The 14,240-nt window shown below is 40.6% G+C and overlaps 3 protein-coding genes and 1 long non-coding RNA gene across 10 annotated transcripts; 3 read left to right on the top strand and 1 right to left on the bottom strand.

Moving 5' to 3' along the window:
* Positions 1-118: 118 nt before the first annotated feature.
* On the top strand, positions 119-2,302 carry LOC136445153 (PHD finger protein 24-like). The gene is made up of 4 exons (XM_066443022.1): positions 119-307; positions 988-1,176; positions 1,842-1,920; positions 2,124-2,302. The coding sequence occupies exons 1-4, from the start codon at positions 281-283 to the stop codon at positions 2,300-2,302; spliced, it is 474 nt and encodes a 157-aa protein (XP_066299119.1). The 5' UTR covers positions 119-280.
* A 127-nt stretch (positions 2,303-2,429) lies between these two features.
* LOC136445203 (uncharacterized) lies at positions 2,430-4,383 on the top strand. Its single transcript, XR_010757383.1, has 4 exons — positions 2,430-2,558; positions 2,823-2,962; positions 3,467-3,517; positions 3,779-4,383. It is a non-coding gene; the product is annotated as an uncharacterized lncRNA (long non-coding RNA).
* A 2,425-nt stretch (positions 4,384-6,808) lies between these two features.
* Positions 6,809-8,375, top strand: LOC136444743 (PI-PLC X domain-containing protein 3-like). Its single transcript, XM_066442454.1, has 2 exons — positions 6,809-6,937; positions 7,302-8,375. Exons 1-2 carry the CDS (start codon positions 6,829-6,831, stop codon positions 8,156-8,158), a joined length of 966 nt encoding a protein of 321 aa, XP_066298551.1. The 5' UTR covers positions 6,809-6,828; the 3' UTR covers positions 8,159-8,375.
* Positions 8,248-14,039, bottom strand: LOC136444744 (armadillo repeat-containing protein 7-like). 7 transcript variants are annotated; one of them, XM_066442456.1, is made up of 9 exons: positions 13,956-14,036; positions 13,065-13,524; positions 12,540-12,638; positions 12,274-12,342; positions 11,926-11,992; positions 11,022-11,092; positions 10,108-10,199; positions 9,372-9,470; positions 8,248-8,824 (listed from the first exon to the last, which is right to left on the bottom strand). In XM_066442456.1, the coding sequence occupies exons 2-8, from the start codon at positions 13,171-13,173 to the stop codon at positions 9,375-9,377; spliced, it is 603 nt and encodes a 200-aa protein (XP_066298553.1). In that variant the 5' UTR covers positions 13,174-13,524; positions 13,956-14,036; the 3' UTR covers positions 8,248-8,824; positions 9,372-9,374. The 7 variants fall into 7 exon arrangements, with proteins under 7 accessions (XP_066298553.1, XP_066298556.1, XP_066298555.1 ...); XM_066442459.1 differs by lacking the exon at positions 8,248-8,824 and having other exon boundaries at positions 9,313-9,470; positions 13,065-13,185; positions 13,476-13,524; positions 13,956-14,039; XM_066442458.1 differs by lacking the exon at positions 8,248-8,824 and having other exon boundaries at positions 9,313-9,470; positions 13,065-13,188; positions 13,476-13,524; positions 13,956-14,039.
* Positions 14,040-14,240: the final 201 nt, after the last annotated feature.

Here is a 14,240-nt window from a genome sequence, read left to right on the forward strand (position 1 = left end):
CTAAAACGTGACTTACGCACACTGAGTGGACGTGTTTTTCTTTCCTCACAGACGAACACCTCTTGAATGGCCACAGAAAGGCTACACCACGTGCGACTTAGCCTTCTTAAGAAACATTACTTAAACCACAAATACGTGCATTCATGGCGGGCGGGGAGAGTTATCGGGTTACCGTACCTGAGTAAATTGTTTTCTTCCTTGACCCACCTGCTTTAGTCCTGCTTTAAAAGTGTTACAGAGCGGTTGAAAAGATCTACAAGGAGAGCGTGCGGTTCTTAAGATGACTTCATACGACGCAGAACTTGATGTAAGTAGTGCGCAAAAGGATGAAAATACAGTTAAGTATGTAGTATTGTTGCAAAGAATTCGAAGTTGAGCCTCCTGCTTTATGGAAAGGGACACCTGTTCCTGTATGGGGCTGCCATGCTCAGTATTTTGACACAAGTGTATTACCACAGCCAGTGCGCTGGATTTTGACTAGAATTGAGTAACACCGTTTCTGACCAACGCCCTAGCGTTCTGTGTATGTTTGGCAAATGATGTTACTTCCTTAGTAACAAATTCCCTGGCCATTTCTTAAGGTAAGCCGTGTAGGAAGTAATGAACACAGAAGTTATCGATGATATTCAATATGTCCGTTCCAGTTGTGTAGGGCCCTGAGTTTCTTGTCTGTAAAACTTAATTGGATCAGAACAAAGTTAGGTTACGTGGGTATACAGTATCCGTTTGTCGGTCGTCAAGATACGGTTAAAGTATCCTATAGACGACACATACACAAATGTAGTCGAATTTTATTGTACTTAGTGAGTACGTCTACGCTTGTCATATATTCACCACTCCTCGCTATCCTGCGTGCCAGACTTTTTAGTTTTACTCAGCTCTCTCGGCCATTCCGGACGCCACTTCTGGCTACGGAAGCGACCGAGAGATCGGAGTAAAATCAGAGAGGCTGGCACCAAGACTAACTCCTCGCCTGACATGGCCCAGACCTCCGCCGACCGATCGTGCCCGGTCCGGGGGTGCCCGGGGTTCGACAGCTCGGTGAAGCTGGAGTGCCGTGTGTGCGGGCGGTGCTGTCACACGGCTTGTCTCACCAGGAAGAACAAGGGCGACCAGCACGCCCTCACCGCCATGGAGAACGCTACCACCGACAAGGGCTGGAGCTGCTTCAACTGTGTGAGTTTTATCATGAATTCGAAGTTTTAAGGCCGTTTGATAATGTGGCCTATAAATGTTAGCAACACACATCAACTGATCACGGTTCGTGCAAGGCATTTGAGGACGTAAACGTTGAAAATGTCTTGCACGAATCGTGATCAGTTGAACTAGCTTATCAAATTAAATAGTTACTCGAAGTAGGCAAGGTCAGTGTGTCTGGACATGTTGTAATGAAGTTTTGAATAAACAAAGAGGCTTGGATGGACCCAGATATGTTTTCGTTCATCCTCAAAACCTTCAAAACGGGTTTTCTGATTTTCCCTGCCATATAAAGGCACGTGTAATATGGCCGTAATTAACTGCAATGTAGTTGCTTTAACGAAATTGTAGTGTTTTTATAACGATACAATTTTTCCTACCCTCTCACCTCGCTTGACTTATAAAGAACAACGCCGATTGTCTTTGTCCACTCGAAACGGTATCCAATCCGTATTACGTACCGGGTATAATGTTTCGGAAATGCCGTGGGCTGCCCATATAGGTTTACCATTTATTTGTACAGGAAAGAAAACCTTAAGATTTCCTGTCGTCGTAGCTATTAAATGGGTGATTGAACACTTTAAGAATGTATATTTAGTATCAATGTTCTATAATGTTTATGTTTGTCTACCTCTTGACCACAGGAAAACCTCGGTTCGCTGCTGGAGGAAGAGGACACACAGCTCATGATTGACAACTTTGACCAGCATGATCCCGACCAAAGTAAGGGTGTTGATATGACGTAGCAGGCTAGGGGGCGCTCGTGTACAATTGGTATGGCACTGGCACATAAAAAACATTCATTTCAGAAATATATCTTTATAAAAGCCCCCGTTGGTGATGTTTTATTTACAAGGTAAGCTAAGAAGTTGAAATTTGTATCAATCCCAAACAAAATGTTAGTAATAGCAATATTTACATTTCAGACACCCAAGTGACCGTTGATGAGTTTGTAGCCTTCCAGCAGAACTTGTGCCGCCAGATGAAGGGTAGAGAACTGAGCGAGTCAGAGGAACAACAGGCCAAAGACGCGGTAAGAAAAGAAAAGAAAAGCAAAGTGTCATTTATTTTGGTTTGTAAAGTTGCTCCCTTTATCCTGTATTAAAGCTAAAAAAAACACGAAAAACAGTACATGTTGGAAACAATCGCCCAACTTGAATGCTGGCCAAACAAAACCCTATCGGTACACAAGTCTTGTGCAGTTGTCGTTGTGGGCCCTCGTAGTATTGGCGCGTTTGACCACAATGTCCTGATATTTTCTGTCACAGTTTGACAACATCGACATCAACAGAGACGGGTCTATCGGCTGGTGGGAGTTTGTGACAGCAGAGAGCGTACATTTCCTACAGAAGAAACCCAAAGTAAGTTCTGGATTGAATCGTCTTTGAAGGAGGTGTAGATTGCCCCTTTCCCCATCTCGAGTATTTCTTATCCGTCCCTTTTGAACAGTTATTACTAAAATAAAACATTCTACGATTTAATCATGATCGTTGAGCTGAGACACCGTCTGGAACTTGTTGAGTTGTTTTACAATGTTCAGACGGTGACCGAGTAGTGAGACACCCATGCGGAAGACAATTGAAGTGCAAGCATCTTTATGATAGATTTATTGTTACACTGTGCAGGAGTACCTTGTCAAACTACTGACACCGAGAGAGATCCAGCGTGTCCGGGACATCTACAAGGAAAAAGACTTTAACGGCCAGGGAATGCTCGTTCAGAATTACTACCAAGAAGTCATCAAGCAGTGGATGGAAGGTCTTGGGTAGGTTTGTTACAGGACAAGTAAAGCGGCATTAGTGCTATGGGGCCGTGTACAACTGTGCTGTCAGGATTCAGAATACTTTTTGCATGGCTAAATCTACCTCTTTAATCCAATTATAACTAGAGGACTTCCCAAAACTGAAGGAGCAATAAACATAAAATGACATAACCGTACAAAACAGTCACGGGCAACATCAGCACCAAGGACAGGACCATAACAGCACATTTTTGCTTTTCTGTTCAAGAAGGGTCATTCCATTACACGCTAGTTAAGGGGTGAATACCAAAGTGTTCCTCGGCCACCAAGCAGCCATCTTTCAACGTGTCCATCATAAATGCCCTTCTTTTCCCAACCACTACTTTATTTACTGTACGTGCAGAATGAAGCTGTTATCAGACCTTCCCCATGCATGTGTTCATTTTGAACAGTAGTTTGTTTCCCTGCACCTTGGGAAATTTATATGAATGCCCAATCAAACATCCATATAACCTCTTTCTGTTTTAGACTGGAACCTAAGGATGGGGACTACACCAAGTACCTCCTGGTGGAGTCTGGGTGAGTCTTCAGATGAGTTTGTACCCTAACATGCCTCTAGCGAGGCTATTTAACACTGGAAGAGAACCTCAAATTCATTTTGTATCAATTTCAGTAACTACAGTAGTGACTGCACTATTATAAGACACACATGTAGCTCAGACGGTGTCACTCAAACTTGTCCCAAAATTGTCACTCTTGTTCCGACATGAAACGGAATAAAACTGTATAAGATGAACAGAATATAACAGTGTTACTGACACAGCATGGTGTATTTCACAGGATAGTTCAGTGGGACACCTTCCTCCGAGAACACGCCATCTCCATCCTGTCTGCACGTCCAAACATCTCCGGCAAAAAACACTTCCTGCCAGTTTCACATAGAAGCTAAATTCCGACCAATCCTGATTATAACATCACCAAAATGTTCTGACACAACAAATGACATTGGGCTAAAGGCATAATAATTTTATGACGAGCTAATTAAAGCACTGTGATGATCTTTTATTATCAAATAGAAAAATAGTTCCTTACAAGAAGAGATTGACGTTGCTTGACAGCTATAATGTTGCATGATAGAATGATTCGGCAAATTTTCTTGACAAAATGATGTTGTAGCTGTTTCCAGTAAGTAAACGTAATCACGCTAGAAAGGTCTTACAAATACAAATGTTTATGAGCAGTTGCAAGTATTGTGAATGTCAATCATTAATTTCATGGATTTGGCATCTTTTCATGTCATTTAATGTTTATTTCTGCAGTTAATGTTTTCAACTTGTTTGTATATTTGTTATGTTTGTGTTTTAATACAATCAATGTCAACTCTTTATTTGCAATCTAGGAAATGTTTGTGGCAAGACAAAACGGAAATTATGGACTTGGCTCAAATTCTCTTATTATACAGTTCTTGTTCTTGTTATATTTAGTTAATTCAGCTGCATGGCATGGTGTTCTAACACCGTCATGTTCTTGTCAAAAGTATATGGTACACAGATTTTGTATCATGTTTTGTGGTCAATTTTCAATTTAAAAAGGGATTTCCACAGTATACAGTATATACAGCGATGTAGATGCCCACATATTCAAGTACAATACAGGAACTTAACGTACTTGTCTTGATCGACATAATCATGTTATCATGTCAATCATAACCTAAGTTTACTACTTATACAACAACATTTGCATATGTTATACTTATCCATGGTGACGGGTATATTTCCTCTTGAAATAAATACCTCTGTAATGATGGAATATGCTTTTGTTTCTGACATACATTTAACCTGTTAGTGAAAACATTATTTCGGATACTTGACGGTTGTAGTAAGACATGCTGGTGTAATTCGACCGAGGCATTTGAGGCAAGGACGCATACCTTTTCGCACAAAGCGGAGAGTTTCGTCAACATTACAACCGCCAAGCTGATACCACCTCCAGCATTCCTTTGATTGTTTTGTTACGTTCCCATGCATGGCTAGCAGAAAAAGTGACGTCACATTTTGAGCTCTACGGTGGCAGGTAACAACACCATTCTTTATATGTTCTTGGGGGTACAAAGCATGTTTTGAAGATACGCAGAAGCTTCATGTGCATGTCTTAAAGTAAGGAGGATGTTGATTGGATGTGGAAAGTCAGGAGGGTAGTAAACTAACCAAGTTCTTTCGTGTCGGACACTTTGATTGGTTGAACCGAACTGTCTTTGTACCACACCCATTCATTTTTCCAGGCACACCAACACCACCTAGGCGTTGCTGGAACAAAGTGAGTTTGTTTTCAGTCCGATTAATCTTGTCCTGTCCTGTCCGATATAAATTCAGTTCATTTTCAAGAGTACCGTGTGGATGTACGAACACAAAATATCTTAGCAAATCGCAATAATAATATGTCAGGTACATCCGTTGGAACAAAGTAGTTTGATGATGGAGCATTTCTGGTATTACAATTGCATTTTGGCCAGTAATATTTGTAGTTTCGGCTAGCTACTTAAAAAAGCATTTATTATGCTTCACCAGTCACCACAGTTGAGGATGACTGCTTGTTTTAATGGTACCTTGTTTGTTATATTCCCCTTCCAGTGGGAAGGGGGATATATTGTTTTTGCTTGCCTGTTCTTCTTCTTCTTCTTCTTCTTCTTCTTCTTCTTTCTTCTTCTTCTTCTGCCAAAAACCAAGTAGATGCGCGGTGGTAGCTCTACTAATGGTATTGCAGAAAGTTATATGTACCTTATGTTACAATGTACGGATGTTATATTTGAGATGTAGGTACCTGTAGGAAAGGTGAATACACCTGACAATAAATTATGCTAATGAGGACCTTATTTGCATAATCTATGCATAAACTTGTATTTCCCTTACCATAAAAGCTGTGGATGTCATCTTTGAAATGTAGGTACCTTTAGGAAAGGTGAATGCACCTGGACATAAATTATGGTAATGAGGACCTCATTTGCATAATTTATGCAGAAACGTGTACTTCTGTTACCGTAAAAGCTGCAGATGTCATATTTGAGATGTAGGTAGCTTCAGGAAAGGTGAACACACCTGGCCATGAATTATGCTAATGAGGACCTAATTTGCATAATTTATGCATAAACTTGTATTTCCCTTACCGTAAAAGCTGCAGATGTCATCTTTGAGATGTAGGTACCTTTAGGAAAGGTGAACACACCTGGCCAAAAATTATGCTAATACGGACCTCATTTGCATAATTAATGCATAAACTTGTATATTCCTTACCGTAAAAGCTACGGATGTCATATATGAGATGTAGGTACCTTTAGGAAAGGTCAGGAAACCTGGCCATAAATTATGCTAATGAGGACCTCATTTGCATAATTTATCCATACACTTGAATTTTCCTTACCGTAAAAGGTATGGATGTCATATTTGAGTTGTAGGTACCTTTAGGAAAGGCAACTACACCTGGCCATAAATTATGCTAATGTGGACCTCATTTGCATAATTTAGGCATAAACTTGTATTTCCCTTACCGTGAAAGCTACGGATGTCATATTTGAGATGTAGGTACCATTAGGAAGGGTCATAAAACCTGGCCATAAATTATGCTCATGAGGGCCTCGTTTGCATAATTTATGCGTATCCCTCACCGTAAAGGCTACGATTGTCATATTTCAGATGTAGGTACCTTTAGGAGAGGTGAACACACCTGTATATAGATTATGCTAATGCCGACCTCCTTTGCATAATTTATGCAGAGACTTCATGGTAATGGGAGGGGAATATCCTGCATTTTCCCGAAAATGTTGCCATTCTAGTTTTCTCGCTTTACGCAACAGGGCGTCACACCGGTACCGTAACAGGTCATACGTGGTGGGAATGTCAAGAATGGCGGCTGATCTGCCTCACGGGCTGGACTTGGCCAACTGGATGACAGGTCTACCGCCCGACCTGCGCACCGCACCGCTCAAGGATCTCGCCATTCCCGGTATGTACAGTAGCACCCTGGGTACCAGACTCCAGTGGTTCGGCACGGTACTGGTGGTGTCACTGCGAAAATAAAACCAATGCGAACATATTGTATTTCAAGACTTACAGTATCATACGTCGTCTTAAAGATTAGGAAATGAATAATTGATAAGAATCAGTAATTCACGAATCTCTTGAGGGTAAACTGCTGACATGTACTGAAATTAATCCAATGCCATTTATGACCTTAGTGATGAGAATTAAGAGACCACATGATATTATAATGAAGCATATTCTGGAAGGACATATTCCCTAAGCATATTCCTTTCGGAAGGAACATATGTATAACTATTATACTGAGTTGTGTTTGCTTCCTCCAACAGGAACCCACGATTCCGGTAGTTTCTACCAGGACAAGTCGTTTGACCTCTCACCTGTTGGACAACAGCTGACTGACATCATCCACGATGAGGCGGTCCAGATCCTAGGGCTGACTGTCAATGACGTGGTGAACAACTGGTCCGTCACGCAGCATGACATCGGCTTCAGCGGACAGCTCAACGTTGGCGTGCGGTACTTCGACCTCCGTGTCGCGTGGAGAGAGAGCGACAACTCCCTCTACTTCGTGCACGGACTGTACGGCATGAAAGTGGAGACCGCGATGCAGGAGATTGCCGACTGGCTCAACAGCCACCCGAAAGAGGTCGTGCTGCTGGATTTCAATCAGTTTTACAGCATGGATGATTTCCATCACAAGCACTTGAGCGCGATCCTGAAAGACAAGTTCGGTTCAAAGCTGTGCCCGAAAACCATAGCACCGAATCCGGTTGACGTGACCCTGGCCGAGCTTTGGGAGAACCGGCATCAGGTGATCGTGTTTTACAACAACGATGAGGTTGCCGACCACCACACCTACCTGTGGAGCGACTGGGAGTACGTGCACTCGCCCTGCCCGAACACACACGAGATCTCAAAACTGATTGATTTCCTCGACAGAGAAGTATGCGATGAATCCAAGTTCTCCGTGTCTCAGGCCATACTCATGCCCGATGCGGCAACCATCGTGGGGAATCTGGGCCACAGTCTGAAGAGCGTTCTGGCGACTCCCGCCAGGCCGTTTATCCTCAAGTGGTTGAAGGGAAAAAGATCAGGATCAGGCAACCATGGGATAAACATCGTCATCGCCAACTTTGTGGATCTTGAATTCCTACTAGCTGTCATCAAACTAAACTACAATTAGCAAACCTGTAGTACTGACACGACACTGTACAACTAATTCTAATCTAAATATTAAAGCAAGTCAGTCACAGAACACAACACACCTGTCAGTAAGATTAGGTGTCTGTAATGTACTTTTCTTAAATTGTCAGTTACATCCGTGAACATTGTTCTTACTTGCCAGAAACAAAAACGCATTTTATTCATTGATCTACAGTAGCAATACAATTGAAACACATTTTCGTGGAGTCGTGATTTCGCGGAGGAGAGGTTACCGCTCGAAAACCGTGAAAATAAAGACACCTCAAATGGGGTCAAACTAAATAGAGAAATACAAAACAAATAGAGACATACACAGAAACAATGAGAAATACAAACAGTGCTATATCCCTTGTATGGTATGTCCACACATAATTGCACAGCACCTTCCCTAATGTTACAAACCCTTTGAAGACTTTTGGTAGCCCACTACAATTATAAAGACAGGCAAGTAGTGCTACTGCAGTCAATTCAACGTTTAATGGATGATCATACTGGGTATTTGTCCCATCATGTGTAAAGGGAAAGGTCCCATAGCCTTTGAGGCTGAAGGGGCAATGACACGGTATTGGAAGGCAGAGCCCATCCTTCCATCTCCTTTCACTGCCCTTCATCTTCCCAACCGAAGTGGAGTTGTAGAGTTTCACATCTGGGTGGAGTGAGGAAAGTTGTGTTAAGTGCCTTTCCCAAAGACCTGACGTCTACCCAGGAATGGAACCAGTGACCTCTTCATTTCACGTTTGCTAGCATAGCCACTTCGCCACCCAACACCTGTCCCATTAGTATTACTATAATAATAATAATAATAATAATGGTTTATTGGTTAGAAATTACCCATGCAATGGCAGCCAGTGTTGAATTGCTGCAGGGTTTACAATCATATAATTATGTAACACAACAGATACATATTTGCTCCACATTTGCACTTTGTGGAACTGTCGCAAGGGTCTGGGTGGCTGCCATTCGGCGCCAGCAGGTGACCTCAATATGACCTTCCCCAACCGAAGTCAAGTACCCATTCACAGCTGGGTGGAGTGAGAAAAGTCTCGTAAAGTGCCTTTCCCAAGGGCACGACATCGGGGCATATCAGTGGTTTCGAGCCCGGGACCTCTCGGTTCTGGGCGAAACACCCTACCGATTGCGCCACATGATGCCACTACTAATGCAACTTTGTAACTCCAGCCTTGTTGATGTACCTGTTACGTCTGCTGTGGTTCTGCAGGCAGTGAGATCCCCACAGCGTCACCCGTCTGGGCCTGTCTGGCCTCCTCGACCTGCTGTCTACTGCAGTAATCCTACATAGCAATCAAACAATCAATTAAACTTAAAAAGATGGATTGGCAACATAAGACAGACTTCAACCTCCTCAACCTACACAGTGTTAACCTGTAGGACAGAGGCACTTGGCAGTCTGTCATCAAGACATGACATGTCACACGTATGTGCAAGCACGTCAAACCCTCCTTTTTCTTAAAACAAAAACACAGAACATACATACAGTTACAAGAAATGTACAATACTTCCACTTACTAAGAACCAAATTGACGGGGAACAAAAGAAGATAAACTGGATAATGAGTGTGTGTGTGAGTTATAACAGCAGCCAACTTAAAAAGAAACTTTGAAGACATTTTTGGATTATGATGACTTATGAAAACAATAACATACACAAAGAAAGTTAGGAGCTGATTGGGTCCAGGGCTGTCTCCAGGACCCGTCCTTCCGTCCGTCCCAGGACGGAAATTTACTTGTTGGGATGGAAAAAAATTCAACCCTGTCCGTCCTGAAAATTTCATGACCTAAAACTGATGAAAATGTATTTTTGTAAGTTAGAATGACAGATTCAACATTGAAAATCAAAAACATGGGCTCCCAAATAATGAGTGGGACGGAAAAAAATTTAAAACTGGAGACAGCCCTGATTGGGTCATACCTCTAGAAAGACTGTTGCCAGGTTGCTGAGTCGTGAGTTTTTGGACAGTTGAAATCTCAGCATACACTCCACCACCGAGAGACGGGTTATGGCTGTGTGAACAAGAGACAATTTTAATCACAGACAAACCTTTGTGCAAACACTAAGATTAAACATTGGGACTACTGTTACTGCAGAAATGTTTGTGGTGGTTTTATGTTCGTGGTTTTCACGGTAAGCTGTTTGCCAAAAACTTCAAACCACCGCAAAATATTTTGCCCTCCTACCCCCTTGTCTACTATTGTCTCAAACGGGAACTTAAAACCATCACAAACACTACATTTTCTTCCTACTGTGAAAATAAAACCATGTGAACATTTACTGCAGTATTTAGACAAACAAGAATAATGTGTCATCCTACCAGATTTGGATAATAAATTGGTTCTTTCTATTAAACCATTGACAGACATTTGTTCTAAGGTCCTACCTAAGACAATTAGCTCTACTGAAACTATAGGAGGAAGAACACCAATGACAAGCAAGAAGAAACTGGGAGGACATTACATAACCACAACCATCTTTCACTGCCGAAATGTAGAACTGAGAGACTTAAAAGGTCCTTTCTTTACCAAGCAACGCTGCTGCATAACAAATCTCTTTAAGCCTTATAATGTCGAATACCTTCATATAGATTACAAGCACTCGTATTATCTAATAGTATGTATTTTAATGACTTATACAATACGTATTTTAGCACTTGTAATTGTATTGCTGATCTCTGTGATTTTTAATAAGTCGTTTCCACTTGAAAATTATGAATATTTTAAATCAATTTTGTGTAAATTAGCTGTAATTCAGATTTGTCTTCAATGTCTGCAAATGCTAATAAAGATCTTTTGACTTTGAAAAAAAAAATGTTTGAAGTGAATTTATACCTGGTTTAGATGCAGGTGTGGTGAGAAACATTAAGGTAGTGATGGCGTTCAGCACTGTCTCCTCATTTCGACTGAAAGTGGTACAAACATACAGGTTTATCAGAAACATGATTGCATGTATATGTACCTATCTGGGAAAAGACAAGTTAGTGCAATAGTTAAAAGTCAAATGATGGATACTATCTAATGATACAAAATATTGCTGTGGGGTAATTGAATATCAGGGGCATATAAACAAGATGAAGACCGGAGCTGTAATGAAACAAACAATATATAAAATTATTCAATAATTCAGTCCTAAAATCCTAATCATGGTTCAGGTGACCTTAAAGGCACCCAGAGCATTTTATGAGACTTGAAAACTGGAAATATTCTAGTTGCTGTAATCTTTATGAAGTTGACATTTAAAAAATTTGCCACTGTTTACCACATTTCCATCCGGATTTCTTATCAAAAGTGCTCAAAAGTGGTACAAAAAAATAAGATAAATGGTGATCTTTTAGTTTCACGTGCCTAGTGTAATTAGACCGATACCATAGCCCTGCCCACCTCCGTCAAAACGTAGAAATGCAAAATTAAAACATAAAAATGCAAATATTTGACGGACATGCAGTCACACCGCTAATTTTGATGGACAGTCAGGATCAGTCTATTAGGGCTTGGATTTTCTATCACTACTCACCACACAACGACATCGTATCTTTGCTCCTTTAATGTCGATATGTAATGGTATAGTGTTATTGAAACTTACTATGTGTAGGAATGACAAGAAAGTGGATTTTTTTATTCAAGTTTCAAGCCTCATGAAATGCTCTGGATGCCTTTAATGAAAACATGATTGACAAGATGAGGCCTAGTCACCTTTGCAAATGTTGCAAGGAACCAGTGTAAGGGAGAAACCTACCTTGACAGACATTGGATGACGAGGTCCACACCTCCATTTGCTAGAATGTGTTCTTTGTTCTGTTTATCTGCAAAATGGAAAAAGAAATTAGAATTTTCAAAAGAGATAAAACCACTGCCCAGAAATAAGTAGCTAATATACTTATGGTGGTACGATAAATACTAGTTAAACATTACCTTTTTAAAGCTAAAAAGATAATCAAAAGATAATTGTGAGCTCCTAAAGAAAGACAAGTATAACCATTGACAATTTCATAATCTACACAAGCACAAGACATTTCCTGAAAAGGAAAAATGACACACAGAACAAACATACAGTAACAACAAAATGTACAACGCTTCCACTTACCAAGAGCCAAGTTGCACAGACCACCGATTCCAAACTCTACTAGCCTCTCGTTTTCCTCTGTTAGAGAATCTGTATGGTAGTAACAGACATACCAGTAATTGTACAAATTGACATCCATATCTAATATCAGTCATGTATAGGCAAATACTTGTACCTTTGGCAAGGTTACATACACATGACTTATGCATCTTAAAGTTTTCTGTCAGAATGTGGAGAACAGCACCTAAAATGAGGGAATACATGTATATTACATCTTTGACACTCACCTAGAAACATGTCAATGACATTGAGTTTCCTGAGATGTTCATAGTTGATGGGGTCGTAGGCAAAATTTGCCAGGTTGGCTAAAACTTGTTCCTTGCAATCTGAAAAATATGTATGATTGTACTATAAGAACTCATCACTGGCTCACAAAATCTGCATCTGCAGTACTAAGAACGTTTTCTTTTTGAATGGGGTATCTGAGAAGCCTGACCTGGTAGACAGGCCTGGTGGACTGGCCTGGTGGCCTGTCCACCAGGCCAGTCCAGCTTTTTCTGCAAACCCTGTTTTCTACAATCTTACAAACACACAAATCATCTGAAAATTTTTCAGCCTGCTTCAGTTAAAGTCTGAAACAACGCATCTCCAAGCAGATGCTGGGCTGGAAAAATCTCATTAAGATTTTCCTCCTAACATCTGCTTGCAGATCATGAAATAACTAAAAATTTAATGACAATAATTTCTACTAATTCCAGTGCTAGATTCCTATACTTTAAAGCTAGAGAATTTAGGATACTTCAATGCCTTACCTTCTTTATCAGTGTCCTGAAACTCTGTGACCAGGGACTGGAGGTATTGTAACCGCCCCACACCGGACTGACCGGTTTTCTTCTCCAGGTATTCTTGGCTGCTGAACATGGCCACTAACAACTGCTAGCTTGTGATGTAAATCTTGATGCGCAGTGGATCATGAACATGTGACGTGAGCTTTCAGCATACTCATTTATTACGTTTCACTTTTAAGTTCTTTTGTGGTGCCATTTGACTCTACATTACATAAGTTAACGTTACACTTCTCCGACTGTCTGTATTTTGCAATGAAGGTGATGATTAAAACCTGCTAATAAGTTAACTCCAGACTATAAGCTATGATTGCAAATGATGGAGTAAGAGTTGTAACATTATATCTGGGACACTTGATGGCTCGGTGTAGTTCTTACGTCTTGGCCCTTTCCGTCACATACTAGTACTGTAGTGTACTGTTACTTCCTGCAAAATACAATGAAGCAGTCATTGTAAAATCATAAATAATTCATTATTCAAATATAAGCATTGGAGGTGACATAAGCATGCATTTTTTCAAAGTATTCAGATCCAAAATCCATTCATAATTCCCAAAAGGTTTTGCAGGCTCAATAAAGCATCTACTTTACTTTTCTAGAAGTCACCCTTTCCAAAAAAAAATGTCTCCATCATCCAAATATAACTGTTATTAAATTATTTCCGTGGTCAAAATCAGTTTATTTCCTATAGAAGACCAAGGAGGTTCTATCCTGAATAAACATAGAGTATAGTGAGTTGGCATGTTATAGAATGAATAAACATGCATATTCATCATCCATAGTCATAATCAGAACATTTCATGCTTCCTAATCCGTACGACAGGGCACGTGAGACACGTAATCCGGATCGTGCCTCACCTCACGTACTGCCAACCTTGAGCCTCCTCTCACCTGTCCGGAATGACCTCTAATGACCCTGCAGAAGAGTCCATTATGACGTATCCGGGGGATGTATAGACATAAAACGTTGCTAATTTGTGCAAAGAATATCAGGATATATACAATTTGATACTTTAAATAGTAATATTAGTATATCTTTGACTATTTTATAAGGTATTTGTATTTCCAATAGTGCAGAAATCAAATAAAAATGAAGAATGTAAAAATATTAAACCCCTATGCTGTATATGGTATGACGCGCTT

Source organism: Branchiostoma lanceolatum, chromosome 11 (assembly GCF_035083965.1).
Source record: "Branchiostoma lanceolatum isolate klBraLanc5 chromosome 11, klBraLanc5.hap2, whole genome shotgun sequence".
Lineage (NCBI taxonomy): Eukaryota > Metazoa > Chordata > Leptocardii > Amphioxiformes > Branchiostomatidae > Branchiostoma > Branchiostoma lanceolatum.

What these genes read in the sequence shown, in the direction of transcription:
- LOC136445153 (XM_066443022.1), top strand. Translation starts at nt 281, where the DNA reads ATGACTTCATACGACGCAGAACTTGAT. An exon ending in GCTGGAGCTGCTTCAACTGT is followed by an intron (nt 1,177 to 1,841) that starts GTGAGTTTTATC and finishes TCTTGACCACAG; the next exon opens with GAAAACCTCGGTTCGCTGCT. An exon ending in CCAGCATGATCCCGACCAAA is followed by an intron (nt 1,921 to 2,123) that starts GTAAGGGTGTTG and finishes TTTACATTTCAG; the next exon opens with ACACCCAAGTGACCGTTGAT.
- LOC136444743 (XM_066442454.1), top strand. Translation starts at nt 6,829, where the DNA reads ATGTCAAGAATGGCGGCTGATCTGCCTCACGGGCTGGACTTGGCCAAC. An exon ending in CAAGGATCTCGCCATTCCCG is followed by an intron (nt 6,938 to 7,301) that starts GTATGTACAGTA and finishes TTCCTCCAACAG; the next exon opens with GAACCCACGATTCCGGTAGT.
- LOC136444744 (XM_066442456.1), bottom strand. Translation starts at nt 13,173, where the DNA reads ATGTTCAGCAGCCAAGAATACCTGGAGAAGAAAACCGGTCAGTCCGGT. An exon ending in TGTCATTGACATGTTTCTAG is followed by an intron (nt 12,343 to 12,539) that starts GTGAGTGTCAAA and finishes ACTACCATACAG; the next exon opens with ATTCTCTAACAGAGGAAAAC. An exon ending in CACACCTGCATCTAAACCAG is followed by an intron (nt 10,200 to 11,021) that starts GTATAAATTCAC and finishes TTGTTCACACAG; the next exon opens with CCATAACCCGTCTCTCGGTG.